The sequence below is a fragment of the Mobula hypostoma genome, chromosome 31 (genome assembly GCF_963921235.1).
Source record: "Mobula hypostoma chromosome 31, sMobHyp1.1, whole genome shotgun sequence".
Lineage (NCBI taxonomy): Eukaryota > Metazoa > Chordata > Chondrichthyes > Myliobatiformes > Myliobatidae > Mobula > Mobula hypostoma.
In genome coordinates, this window is record NC_086127.1 from 4,696,331 (window position 1) to 4,710,000 (window position 13,670).

Genomic DNA, 13,670 nt, shown 5'->3' on the forward strand with positions numbered 1-13,670 from the left:
CTTATAGTGGGGTGAGAAGTGAGCATTAGAACATAAGAACTAGGAGCAGAAGTCGGCCATCCGGCCCCTTCGAGCCTGCTCCGCCATTCAATAAGATCACGGCTGATGTGACCATGGACTCATCTCCACCTACCAGCCTTTATCCCCATAACCCTACTATGCAAAATGAAAAAAAATTGATAAAGTTGTAAAAGGTGATCAGAGGCATATGTTGGCACGATGCGCCTTGGCAATGATGGAACCCAAGGGCGGAGGAAAGACAGACTCCCATGTAGCGACGGCAACAGAGTTTATACATCAGAAAATCGGAATACTGTACATGGGAATCGCGGCAGAACATCAGTTTCTCGACCGAGCGACACCACGAGGCGAAACATTCTCCAAAGCTAAGACCCCCGAGATAAGCGCTAAGGACCGGCCCCCCTAAATAGTGCGGGTGACCCGGAAGACAGAAGTTAAAGGACAATTACCCGATGAAGGTACGCTAGCAACCTCGGAGAAAAAAGCGCTCTCCGGCTCCCCCTAGAGGCCGGCATGCCTCATTACATAGATCGGGTGGGTGGTCAATTTCCTGGGGCAGGAATTTTAAGGTGATTGTAAAACAGCATAGCGGGTGAAGGGGTGACAGGGTGGTCTGCTTTACGCAGAGGGTAGTGGGAACGCCCTGCCAAAGGCGATGCATCTGGAGCATTGAAGACACTCTTAGATAAGTGCATGTTTGACCGACAGATGGTGGGCTAGGTACGAGGGGGTGGTTGGTATAGGTTAAGAAGTCGGCGCGATATCGGGGACCGATGGGCCCGTGACTTTCTATGCAGAGCGATGAATGAGTGATGGTTGGGGGTTGCTGGAGGGACGGTGCTTGCTGTGAGCTGGGAACGGGGGCGGGGGGTTGGGATGGGTGCGTCTGATGCAGCTTTATCAGAGGAACAGTTTATTGAAGCACCCGTTGCAGTAGGGCTTGTCGTTGTTTTCCTTGAAGACCCCCTTGCACAGCTGCTTCAGGCAGAAGGCACAGACGAAGTGCTCCGGGTGGAACCTCTTACCCAGGGCGGCAATGCAGCGGCCGGTGACGGGCTTCTGGCAGGCGCTGCAGAGCGTCCCCTGGCGCTCGTGGTAGTGCAGCTCGCAGTACGGCATCCCGCCGATCTCGAAGAAGCAGGCGTTCGTGAAGGGCGTCAGGCAGTCCTGCGGGGAGACAGAGAGAGAGAGGGGGAGATGCGTCATCGGACTGCTGGTTAGACACAAAGGCAAGCCGCCCAGGGATCAGGGCGAGTCGGTCCCTTGGCTCCCGGCCCTTTGGGCGTTCCACGTGGGCCGCAGAAGGCCACTTGGCCCGTTGTGATTTTGCAGCACAATTAAGCCCGTCGGGTGTTTCACTGGGGGAAGAGTAGGAGCCAATTAACACTATGAACGCGTCGCGGGGTGTCATGGCGCATTGCAGCACGAAAACAGGCCCTCCGAACCAACCCACCCATCCCAAGGTGCACACGGGAGCTGGGTTCACTTGACTACGACCGGTACCTATCCCACAAGCCCCTTCCTATCCACATATCCGTCGGAGCGCGTTTTGAACGTTGCATCTGTCCCAAGCGACACCACTTCATCCGTCAGCTCGCTCCGCATACCCATCATCACCCTCTGGACGGGAGCGTTGTTCCTCAGGATCCCCTTTGAATCTTACCCCTTTTCTCCCTAAACCCTCACCCCGCCCTCCGGTTTTAGGCTCCCTTGCCCTGCGAGTAAAAAATGGGAGTAAAAAATTGCCCTTACCCTCAAAGTTTTAAACACTCCGAAATGACCCTCCCCCCCATTAGAACTCTCCAGCACAGCACGGGCCTTTCGACGCACGATGTTGTGCCTCTCTGTTCTACACACCCCTCCATTTTTCTATCAACCATGCATCTACCCACAGTAAGAGATTCTTCAGTGCCTCTATCACCGCCCCTGGCAGGGCGTGCCACACACTCACCCCTCTCTGTGTAAAATAAAATTCTACCCCCCCATACTTTTCTGAAATTATGTCCCCCACCCCATTCGTGTCAGCCATTTCCGCCCTGGAGAAAAGCCGCTGACTTGTTCCCTCGATCTGTGCCTCTTACAGCCTCTCGGGGCGGCGAGGCAGTGCAGTGACTAGCACAACAGTTCACGGTACCAGCGACCAGTGTTCGATTTCCGCCGCTGCCCGTGAGCAGTTTGCCCGTAACCGCGCGGGTTTCCTCCGGGTGTTCCGGTCTCCTCCTGCAGTCTGAAAGACGGACCGGTCGGTAGGTTAATTGGTCATTTGTAAATCCCTCCCTGAATAAGGCTGGAGGTTAAACTGGGGGTTGCCTGGCGGCGCGGCTCGAAAGGCCAGAAGGGCTTATTCCGCTCTGCACCTCAATGAATAAATAAAAATATAAATTATCATCTTGAGTAACGCTATCAGGTCACGGCTCATCCTCCTTCTCTCCATAAAGAAAAGCCCGGGCTCACTCAATCCTTCCTCACAAGCCGTGCGCTCTGATCCAGGCACCCTCCCTGTCAAACCGCCTCCACGCCCTCTCTGAAGCTCAAGCGACCGGAACTGAACGCGGCGCGCCGCCAGCGGCCGAACCAGGGCTTGCTGGAGCCGCGGCACTCCTCGACGATCTCGGAAACAGGGAGCGAGCCTGGTCGAGCGGCCCGCTGGTCCCGGCGGCACGCTGGCTCAGCTTCCCAGAAGTCTTTCCCGGTGAGCCGCGGTCTTTCCTGTCACAAGGTGACGCCGGGGCAAAGAGACCGGGGCGACGCTCCGCTCGCCGAGAGTCAGAGAGCACGGGAAGCAGGGAAGCAAGTCCTTCGGCCCATCTAGTCCGTACCCAACATTCACTCTGCCGTCACGTTGACCCTGCCCAGCACAGCTTTGTGTACCTCTATCGAATCTTCCCTCGCTCTCCTGCGCTCCATGGAATAAATACATTTCCCGTTAACTCAGGTCCCCAAGCCCTGGCAAAATTTCTCCGCACTCTTTCGACCTCATTTACATCTTTCCTGCAGGTAGGTGACAAAACTGCACACAATTAGGCCTCACCAACGTCTTATACAACTTCAACCTAACATCTCATATCCTTGGGGCCCTGACGACCTGCGACGTTGCTCTGGGTGAATTGTGGAACTTTACTCCCAGATCCCTCTGTTCTACCGCATGTGCCAGTAGAAACACTCGTCACTCTGATATTCTCCGCCGGCGGGTGATCCGTTGCGGGAACCCGGAGCAGAGCACTTCCCCTTCCTCAAGCCACCTGCTGCTGACACGTGGGCAAGGCTCGGTTTCGCACTCGACACCGTCTCCCTCCCTCCCTCCCTCCCTTCTCATGAAGGGCGGTCTGCTGTGTTCACGTGAAGCTTTTTCCTACTTGAAGGCGGAAGTAGTGATCATTTCAACCAATTCCCAATGCCGGTGTCATCATGTTAAAGGTGGCGGGGGGGAGAGAGGTGGTGCTTTCACCGTCCCTAACAGGGGGTGCTGGCGATGGTTTGGATGTCTTACCCACTTGGAAAGCGGCCAGAGCATGAGTGGGCCAGTGAAGGAGTGGAGCTTTGAGGCTTTGACTCGAGAGATTCTGGCAGTTTTGGCAGTTGGTCTGTGCGATCAAGTCAATCAAGATTTGAATAGATCAGCAGAAAGCCGTTAATTAGACAATCAAGATTTGTATAGCTCAGACTCAGCAGAAAGCAGCTAATTGGGCAGTCGAGGTCATGTGACCAAACATTTTGAAAAGCTCAAACAGATAAATAGAGGGATAACTCAAGCGAAGCGGCCAGTGGAAAGCGGCCAGTGAGTGAGTTGGCCAGTGAAGGAGTGGAGCTTTGAGGCTTTGACGAGAAGAGGCGGAGGACAAGCTAGCTCGCAGTTAGTTTTTACAACGTCTCCTGAGACGGTGATGTGCCTCTCACGTAAATCTGGCAGTCTTGGGGGAAGTCCCCTCTCCCGCAGAGTCACATCTGCGAGAAGTGCATACGGCTGGGCGATCTGGAAGACTGTGTAAGGAATCTGGAGCAGCACCTGGATGACCTTTGATTCATAAGGGAGAATGAGGCAGTCATAGATGAGAGCTGCAGGGAGGTAGTCACACCTAGGCTGTCGGAAGCAGGTCGTTGGGTGACAGTCAGAGGGGGGAAAGCGAAGGTGAGCAGACAGGTAGTGCAGAGCACCCCTGTAGCCACTCCCCTGAATAATAAGTTTACCGTCCTGGATACTGTTGGCGGGGACTACCGACCAGGTGTGAGCCATAGTGGCAGGGCCTCCGGCACTGAGTCTGACCTTGTGGTGCAGAAGGGTGGGACGGAGAAGAGGAGAGCTGTCGTCATTGGAGACTCTATATTCAGGGGAGCAGACAGGAGATTTTGTGGACGTGAGAAGGACACCCGCATGGTTTGTTGCCTCCCAGGTGCCAGGGTCCGGAATGTCTCTGACAGGGTGCACGACATCCTGGTACGAGAGGGAAAGTAACCAGAAGTCGTGATACATGTTGGGACCAACGACATAGGCAGGAAGAGGGATGAGGTCCTGAAGTGTGAGTTTCGGGAATTAGGCAGAAGGCTGAAGAACAGGACCTCAAGGGTGGCGTTCTCAGGATTGCTGTCAGTGCTACGTGACAGAGATGGTAAGAATTGGAGGAGCTGGCAGATGAATGCATGACTGAGGAGTTGGTGCAGGGAGGAGGGTTTTAGATTTTTAGATCATTGGGATCTCTTCCGGGGAAGGTGGGACCTGTACAGATTGGATGGGTTGCACCTGAACTCGATGGGGAGCAACATCCTTGCAGGTAGGTTTGCTAGCATGGCTCGGGAGGGTTTAAAATAATTTGCAAGGAGGATGGGATCTGGAGCGATAGAGCAGTGAAAGAAGTGCATGGAGTAAAGCCAGATCTAACATATAGAGAGGCTTTGAGGAAACAGAAGCAGAATAAAGGATGTAAAGACAGTAAGGTAGGAGGGCTGAAATGTGTGTACGTCAATGCAAGAAGCATCAGGAACAAAGGTGATGAACTGAGAGCTTGGATACATACATGGAATTATGATGTAGTGGCCATTCAGTGCTTTAAAAGGGATAGAGAGGGCGGAAAAAGGGGAGGAGGGGTGGCATTACTGGTCAGGGATACGATTACAGCTACAGAAAGGGTGGGTAATGTAGCAGGATCCTCTTTTGAGTCAGTATGGGTGGAAGTCAGGAACAGGAAGGGAGCAGTTACTCTACTGGGGGTATTCTATAGGCCTCCTGGTAGCAGCAGAGATACAGAGGAGCAGATTGGGAGGCAGATTTTGGAAAGGGGCAAAAATAACAGGGTTGTTATCATGGGTGACTTTAACTTCCCTAATATTGATTGGCATCTGATTAGTTCCAAGGGTTTAGATGGGGCAGAATTTGTTAAGTGTGTCCAGGATGGATTTCTGTCACAGTATGTGGAAAGGCCGACCAGGGGGAATGGCATACTAGATCTAGTACTAGGTAATGAACCGGGTCAGGTCACAGATCTCTCAGTGGGTGAGCATCTGGGGGACAGTGACCACCGCTCCCTGGCCTTTATAATTATCATGGAAAAGGATAGAATCAATGAGGACAGGAAATTTTTTTATTGGGGAAAGGCAAATTATGAGGCTATAAGGCGAGAACTTGGGATGATGTTTTTGCAGGGAAATGTACTATGGACATGTGGTCGATGTTTAGAGATCTCTTGCGGGATGTAAGGGATAAATTTGTCCCGGTGAGGAAGATAAAGAATGGTAGGGTGAGGGAACCATGGGTGACAAGTGAGGTGGAAAATCTAGTCAGGAGGAAGAAGGCAGTATACATGAGGTTTAGGAAGCAAGGATCAGATGGGTCGATTGAGGAATAGAGGGAAGCAAGAAAGGAGCTTAAGAAGGGGCTGAGAAGAGCAAGAAGAGGGCATGAGGAGGCCTTGGCGAGTAGGGTAAAGGAAAACTCCAAGGCATTCTTCAATTATGTGAAGAAAAAAAGGATGACAGGAGTGAAGGTAGGACCGATTAGAGATAAAGGTGGGAAGATGTGCCTGGAGGCTGTGGAAGTGAGCGAGGTCCTCAATGAATACTTCTCTTCGGTATTCACCAATGAGAGGGAACTTGATGATGGTGAGGACAATATGAGTGAGGTTGATGTTCTGGATCATGCTGATATTCAGGGAGAGGAGGTGTTGGAGTTGTTAAAATACATTAGGACAGATAAGTACCCGGGGCCTGACGGAATATTCCCCAGGCAGCTACATGAGGCGAGAGAAGAGATTGCTGAGCCTCTGGCTAGGATCTTTATGTCCTCGTTGTCCACCGGAATGGTACCGGAGGATTGGAGGGAGGCGAATGTTGTTCCCTTGTTCAAAAAAGGTAGTAGAGATAGTCCGGGTAATTATAGACCAGTGAGCCTTACGTCTGTGGTGGGAAAGCTGTTGGAAAAGATTCTTAGAGATAGGATCTATAGGCATTTAGAGAATCATGGTCAGATCAGGGATAGTCAGCATGGCTTTGTGAAGGGCAGATCGTGTCTAACAAGCCTGAGAGAGTTCTTTGAGGAGGTCACCAGGCATATAGATGAGGGTAGTGCAGTGGATGTGATCTATATGAATTTTAGTAAGGCATTTGACAGGGTTCCACACCGTAGGCTTATTCAGAAAGTTAAAAGGCATGGGATCCAGGGAAGTTTGGCCAGATGGATTCAGAATTGTCTTGCCTGCAGAAGGCAGAGGGTGGTGGTGGAGGGAGTACATTCAGATTGGAGGATTGTGACTAGTGGTGTCCCACAAGGATCTGTTCTGGGACCTCTACTTTTCGTGATTTTTATTAACGGCCTGGATGTGGGAGTAGAAGGGTGGGTTGGCAAGTTTGCAGACAACACAAAGGTTGGTGGTGTTGTAGATAGTGTAGAGGATTGTCAAAGATTCCACAGGGACATTGATAGGATGCAGAAATGGGCAGAGAAGTGGCAGATGGAGTTCAACCCGGAGAAGTGTGAGGTGGTACACTTTGGAAGCACAAACTCCAAGTCAGAGTACAAAGTAAATGGCAGGATACTTGGTAGAGTGGAGGAGCAGAGGGATCTCGGGGTACATGTCCACAGATCCCTGAAAGTTGCCTCACAGGTGGATAGGGTAGTTAAGAAAGCTTATGGGGTGTTGGCTTTCATAAGTCGAGGGATAGAGTTTAAGAGTCGCGATGTAATGATGCAGCTCTATAACACTCTAGTTAGGCCACACTTGGAGTATTGTGTCCAGTTCTGGTCACCTCACTATAGGAAGGATGTGGAAGCATTGGGAAGGGTACAGAGGAGATTTACCAGGATGCTGCCTGTTTTAGAAAGTATGCATTATGATAAGAGATTAAGGGAGCTAGGGCTTTACTCTTTGGAGAGAAGGAGGATGAGAGGAGACATGATAGAGGTGTACAAGATAATAAGAGGAATAGATAGAGTGGATAGCCAGCGCCTCTTCCCCAGGGCACCACTGCTCAATACAAGAGGACATGGCTTTAAGGTAAGGGGTGGGAAGTTCAAGGGGGATATTAGAGGAAGGTTTTTTACTCAGAGAGTGGTTGGTGCGTGGAATGCACTGCCTGAGTCTTGGTGGAGGCAGATACACTAGTGAAGTTTAAGAGACTACTAGACAGGTATATGGAGGAATTTAAGGTGGTGGCTTATATGGGAGGCAGGGTTTGAGGGTCGGCACAACACTGTGGGCCGAAGGGCCTGGAATGTGCTGTACTATTCTATGTTCTATGTTCCATGTTCTATGAGTTTAATGGCGGCCAATCCGGGAAGGAAATTACCTAAGGTACTGGAAATATCAAATTCATCACGGGGCAATGGGAGACCCTCGGGTCAATCAGATCACGTAGTCACGGACTCAGAGTGACATACGTCACTGAAAGTGGGGTGGAGGGGGGGGTCCAGCACGTTTGCGGAATGATCACGATTGGGGGCGTGGTTGACAGCGAGGCAGGTTGCAAATGGGGTCTGAGCCAGCCGGAAATGGAAACATGGGCGGAAAATGGCAGGTGGGATTCAATGCAGGCACGCGTGACGTTTGCACTTTGGGGGACCAGGCTAGGAATTCACGGCGACTGGTGGGGCACCGAGGGGCGCGGCAGAACATAAGAGTCTGGGGATACAGATCCACGCCTCCCTGAAAGCGGCGTCTCAGATAGAATGGGTCGTAAAGAAAGTTTTTGGCCCTTCATAAGTCAAAGTATTGAGTACAAGGGTTGGGATGTTATGTTGGCGATGAATAAGACAGTGGTGAGGCCGAATTTGGAGAATTGTGTGCAGTCCTGTTTACCCACGACAGTGAAAGACGTCAATAAGACTGGAAGTGAGGACCTGAGTTATAGGTTGAGTAGGCCGGAACTTTGTTCTCTGGTGTGTAGGAAAATGAAGGGAGCTCTGGTAGAAGTGTACATGTTTTTGACGTATAGACGGGGTGAATACAAGCCATCATTGTATCCCACTGAGGCTGGGTGAGACTACAATTAGAGGTCGTAGGTTAAGGGCGAAAGATGAAATGGTTCAGGGCAACCTGCTTCACGACTGAGCAGGTGAGAGGGGCTCTGGGGAAAAGTCAGACATGGCAAGGCATTGGGACCGGATGGTGTGAGCCCCAAGGCCTTGAAGGAGTGGGCTGAGCAGCTGTGTGGAGTGCTCCGGCGCATTTTCAATCCGAGTCCCAGCCCGGAAAGGGTCACCACTGTGCGGAAAACATCACGTGTGGTCACGTCATCCCAAGAAGAGCCGCCCGAAAGTATTGAATGACTACTGTTCAGTGGCCCTGGCCTCACACATCGTGAAGAGCCTAGAGATGATGGTCCCGGCTCACCTTCGACCCCTGGTCAGATCAACCCTCAACCCTCTGCAGTTTGCCTACCAGGAGCACATTGGAGTTGACGATGCAGTCATCTACCTGCTGAACAGAGAACACTCCCATTTGGATAAGCAGGGAAGCACTATGAGGATCATGTATTTTTGATCTCTCAGGAACCTTCAATACCATACAGCCCTCAATGCTGCAGGGGGAAGCTCCGTGCAATGGAGATTGGCACTTCCTCTGTATCCTGGATAATGGACTGCCTGAGTAACAGACCACCGTTTAGTACGAGAGGGCATGACTTAAGGATTGAAGGGCGCCCATTCAGAACAGAAATGCGAAGAAATTTTTTTAGTCAGAGGGTGGTGAATCTATGGAATTTGTTGCCACGGGCAGCAGTGGAGGCCAAGTCATTGGGTGTATTTAAGGCAGAGATTGATAGGTATCTGAGTAGCCAGGGCATCAAAGGTTATGGTGAGAAGGTGGGGGAGTTGGACTAAATGGGAGAATGGATCAGCTCAGGATAAAATGGTGGAGCAGACTCGATGGGCCGAATGGCCGACTTCTGCTCCTTTGTCTTGTGGTCTTATGGTTTGTGTGTCTTCAGAGCCGTGTGTCAGACATGGCTATAAGCAGCACTGGGGCCCGACGGGGGACTGCATTGGCATCCCTTCCTGTTTACCCGGTATATTCAGATTTTCGATACAACATTGAGTCACGTCACCTGCAGAAGTTATCTGACTCGGCAATGGTTGGGTGCATAAAGAGAGGACATGAGGATGAATGCAGGGCCCTGGTGGAGGACTTTGTCAAACGGCGCAAGTTGAATCATCTGCAGCTCAACAACAGTCAGACAGAAGTGATGGTGATGGACTTTAGGTAGTCTAAATCTGCACTGTCCCCTATTACTACTGATGGTGAGGACGTGGATGCGGTGAGGACCTACAAGTACCTGAGGGTTCACCTGGGTAACAGACTTGAGTGGAGCACCAACACAGGGGCTGTGTACAAGTAGGGCCAGAGTCGCCTCTACTTCCTGAGGAGACTGAGGTCCTTTGCACTATGCAGGCCTCTCCTTCACATGTTCTACCGGTCTCGAGTCGCCAGTACAATCTTCTATGGGGTGGTGTGCTGGGGCAATGGCATCAACACAGATGATGCCGACAGGCTCAATAAACTGATTAGAAAGGCTGGCTCTGTTGTCGGAGTCAAACTGGACACACCAGAGGCTGTGGTAGAGCAAATGACCCTACAGAAAATCCTGGCAATTCGGGACAATGTTTCTCACCCTCTGCACGCCACTTTGGCTGAACAGAGGAGCACTTTTAGTGATAGACTGAGACAACTGCCCCGCTCCAAAGAGCGCTGTATGACCTCACTGTTACCCTCGGCCACTCGGCTCTACAATGGGTCAACCTACAGCCGGGAAAGTGATCTCATAATCTTTAACTTGCAAATCTTGTGCATCATATTTGTAAGGTAACCTATGTGTATTTCTTTTTCTTACCTCTGTTCTAATATTAGTATATCTGTGCAACAGTGACACTGTAGTTTCATTTGAGGTCAATAAAGCATCTACATATCTATGAGCGGGAATGGCTTCATTCAGAGGATGGTGCGAGTGTGGAACGAGCTGCCAGCGGGAGTGGAGGATGTGGAGGATTTAAGAGAAATTGGGATAAGTGTGTGGATGGGAGGAGGGCGGGGGGTTCCTAACGATGGGTCCCAGGGGCGCATTGTAGAGGGAGATGAAAAGAACCTTGGGGTACAGGGGTGATGGTTCCCTGAAAACGGAGTCACAGATAGGTAGGGTGGTGAAGGAGTCTCGTGGCCCTTTGGCCTTCATAAATCAGGATGCTGAGGAAAAACGGTGCGGTTATACAGGACGATGGTGAGGCTGCGCTTTGCGCATTGTTTTCCGTTTTGGTCGCCCTGCCGTAGGAGAGATGCTGCTGGGCGCACTAACGATTTACAGGGGTGCTTGAGGGGTTGGGTGTTGGGGAGAGACTGAGCTGGCTAAGACTGTATTGCTTAGCGTGTAGCGGACTGAGGGGTGATCAGGTTATCTTCTTCATCATCACGATGTGCCGTGGCGTATGACGCAGGCGATCATGGTCCTTGCATGGCCATGATTGCCCTGAGCGAATTATCCTGCAGGAAGTGAGTTTGCATGCGGTGTCTTTGTCGATGCTCTTCAGAGATCGTCTGCCTGGCGTCAGTGGTCGCATAACCAGAACTTGTGATCTGATCCGGCTGCTCGTACGACCACCTGATCCCACGGCTTCACGTGATCCCGATCGAGGGTGGGGGTGGGGGGAGGGCGTGGTCTGGGGCGAAGCAGGTGCTGCACCTTGCCCCGGAGTGACCTGCTACATCTTCTCTTCAGTCGGGCGACTGGCGGAGAGGAGGAGCGCTGTTCACCTCCCTTGGCAGAGGCGTATCTGCCACCCGCCGCACAAGTGTCCATGTCGAGCTATGTAAATTACTAAAGGGCCTCAGACGTGAATACACTGGGCCGCTTTCCTGGGACCGTCCTGTCGCGTTTTTTTAAGGCGAGAGGCTACAAGGAAAGAGGGCAATTTGAATCCTGCTTGGTACTTGCTGAAATATGCGACGCAAAACGGAAGTTTGTAAGACCGAAAAGTGTTAGTCCGGAGCCTGGGGACGTTTTGAGAAAGTACAAGGGAACGGGTCCATTTCAATAGCTGCGCCCTGAAACTCGACTGATTTTTTTGTTTCATTTCCATAGGTGCTGCCCCCTGCTGAGCTCTTCCGGCATTTTGTGTGGCATTGTTACTCCGCGCTTCTAGCCTGTGCAGAATCGCTTATGTTCACGGTCCACGGCACTGCTTTGAAAACAAGGAAGCGAGAAGGGGAAGATAATTCTGCAGGTGCATGAGCCGCCGGTGCGGTCCCAAGAGGGTGAATCAGGGGAACTGTGCAAACGGAAATACGTTCCGAGATTGGGTCATGATTGGTGCTTAGGGCTTCGAGTTAAAAACTAGCATATCGATGGAGAGAGAGTGGGGGTGATGAGGCGGCGAGAGAAAGAGACACAGAGAGGATGGGTGTGAAGGAGAGAGGTGGGTGAGAGAGCGACATACAGAGAGACAGAGAGAGAGAGAGAGAGAGAGAGAGAGAGAGAGCGGGACCGAAAGGGACGCAAAGATGGGACAGAGAGACAGGGGAGGGGAGAGACTGAGAGAAGGGGTAGACTCATAATTAGAAATAGAGATAATAGGTAGGGATATAGCGAAATAAAGAGAAAGGCAGAGGGATAGCGAAAGAGAGGGAGCGATTGAGGAGCAAGAGAGAGAGAATTGGAGAGGAGGATCGAGAGGAGGAGGGGAGCGAGAGAGAGAGGAGAGGGAGGAGAGAGAGAGTGACAAAGAGAGGGTATAGAGAAAGAGAGGGAGACAGAGTGCGAGGGAGAGGGGGAAGAGAGAGTGGGAGGGAAAGTGAAAGAAGGGGCAGAGAGAGAGGGGAGTGAGTGAGAGAGAGAAGGGACAGAGGGTGAGGGACAGAGAGAGGTGGAGAGAAAGAGAGAGGGAGGTAGAAGGAGGGGCAGAGAGAGAATGGAAGAAAGGGGAAAGGAGAGAGAGGGAGAGTGGGAGAGAGAGGGAGAGGGAGACAGCTGGAGGGGCAGAGAGGGAGAGTGGGAGTTGGAGGCAGCGAGAGGGGAGAGAGAGAGGGAAAGCGGGAGAGAGAGGGGGAGAGAGTGGAAGAGAAGGGGGAGACAGAAGGAGAGGGAGACAGAGGGGAGGGAGAAAGGGTGAGGGGGCAGAGAGAGAGACGAGTGGAGAGAAAGAGAGAGGGAGATAGTGCGAGAGAGAGGAAGGCAGAGGGGGAGAAGGGGAGAGTGAGAGACAGGGAGAGTGCGTGGGAGAGAGAGGGGAGAGAGGCAGAGAGAGAGAATAAAAATTGCCAGGATCTGCGGCCCTCCGCGGCAGTATATTATGTGACGTGGTTTAGTGATTGGTGGAGAAGCATTATTTTGCTATTTCAGTAACAATTGTCTTTGTTTTGGTATCGATCATTTATATTACTGTAGCAATGTAATCTCTTATAACCTTGAATGCGTATACAGTGCCTCCTTTTGAGCGAGGGTACCTCCTGCTATTTAAATGGTGGGCGGGGAGGAGTGAACAACAAAGGCCGAGTTCAAAATTTGAAGGGGCGAAAGCCTTGAGAGGAAATTGAGAAGCAACCTTGTTACACGAAGGGTGGAATCAATCGGCTGCCAGGGGAAGAGGTTGGACCAGCTACAAGAACAATTTTTAAAAGGCAGCTGGGCGGGTACGCACTGGGAAAGCCTAGAGGGTCATGGGCCGAGCCCTGGCGAACGGGACCCCTTTCAGATGGGGCGTCCCGGTCGGCAGGGGAGCAGCGAGGCCGGAGTCGGGGCAGCCCGGCAGGAGCAGGACTCGCCGGGGACCGCGCAGGCTGCGGCGCGAATCGTGACGTCGGCTTGGCGGGAATAGTGACGTTCCGTCAGCGCGTGACGCGCTACGCCGGAAGTGACTCGTCGCGGAGGTCGGCGGGAGGACCGGTGGTCGGCGGGAGGACCGGTGGTCGGAGGGAGGACCGGAGGTCGGCGGGAGGACCGGTGGTCGGCGGGAGGACAGGTGGTCGGCGGGAGACTGGAGCTGTCCAATTGTGCGCTGCGCCCTCCGGTGGCAAGAACCGCGCAAAAAAGTGCAAAAGGGGTGAAGAGGAGAGATCCTAGCGCGGGGAGGGGTGTTGTTATAATCACAGTCGGTGCTGTGTGCTCTCATGTGACCCAACCAGTCCTTCTCTGCCGACAGCCTTGCCCCGCCGAACGGGTCGCATTCTACGCAGATC

The 13,670-nt window shown here is 52.2% G+C and overlaps 1 protein-coding gene across 1 annotated transcript in view; it reads right to left on the minus strand.

Annotated features, from left to right (window-relative positions):
* Window positions 1-280: 280 nt before the first annotated feature.
* Window positions 281-13,670, minus strand: part of LOC134339899 (paxillin-like) — a 45,268-nt gene continuing 31,878 nt past the window's right edge. Inside the window, exon 9 of the mRNA XM_063036673.1 lies at window positions 281-1,188. Within this exon, the coding sequence (XP_062892743.1) occupies window positions 922-1,188 (267 nt within the window). The 3' untranslated portion in view covers window positions 281-921. The remainder of the gene's footprint in view (window positions 1,189-13,670) is intronic.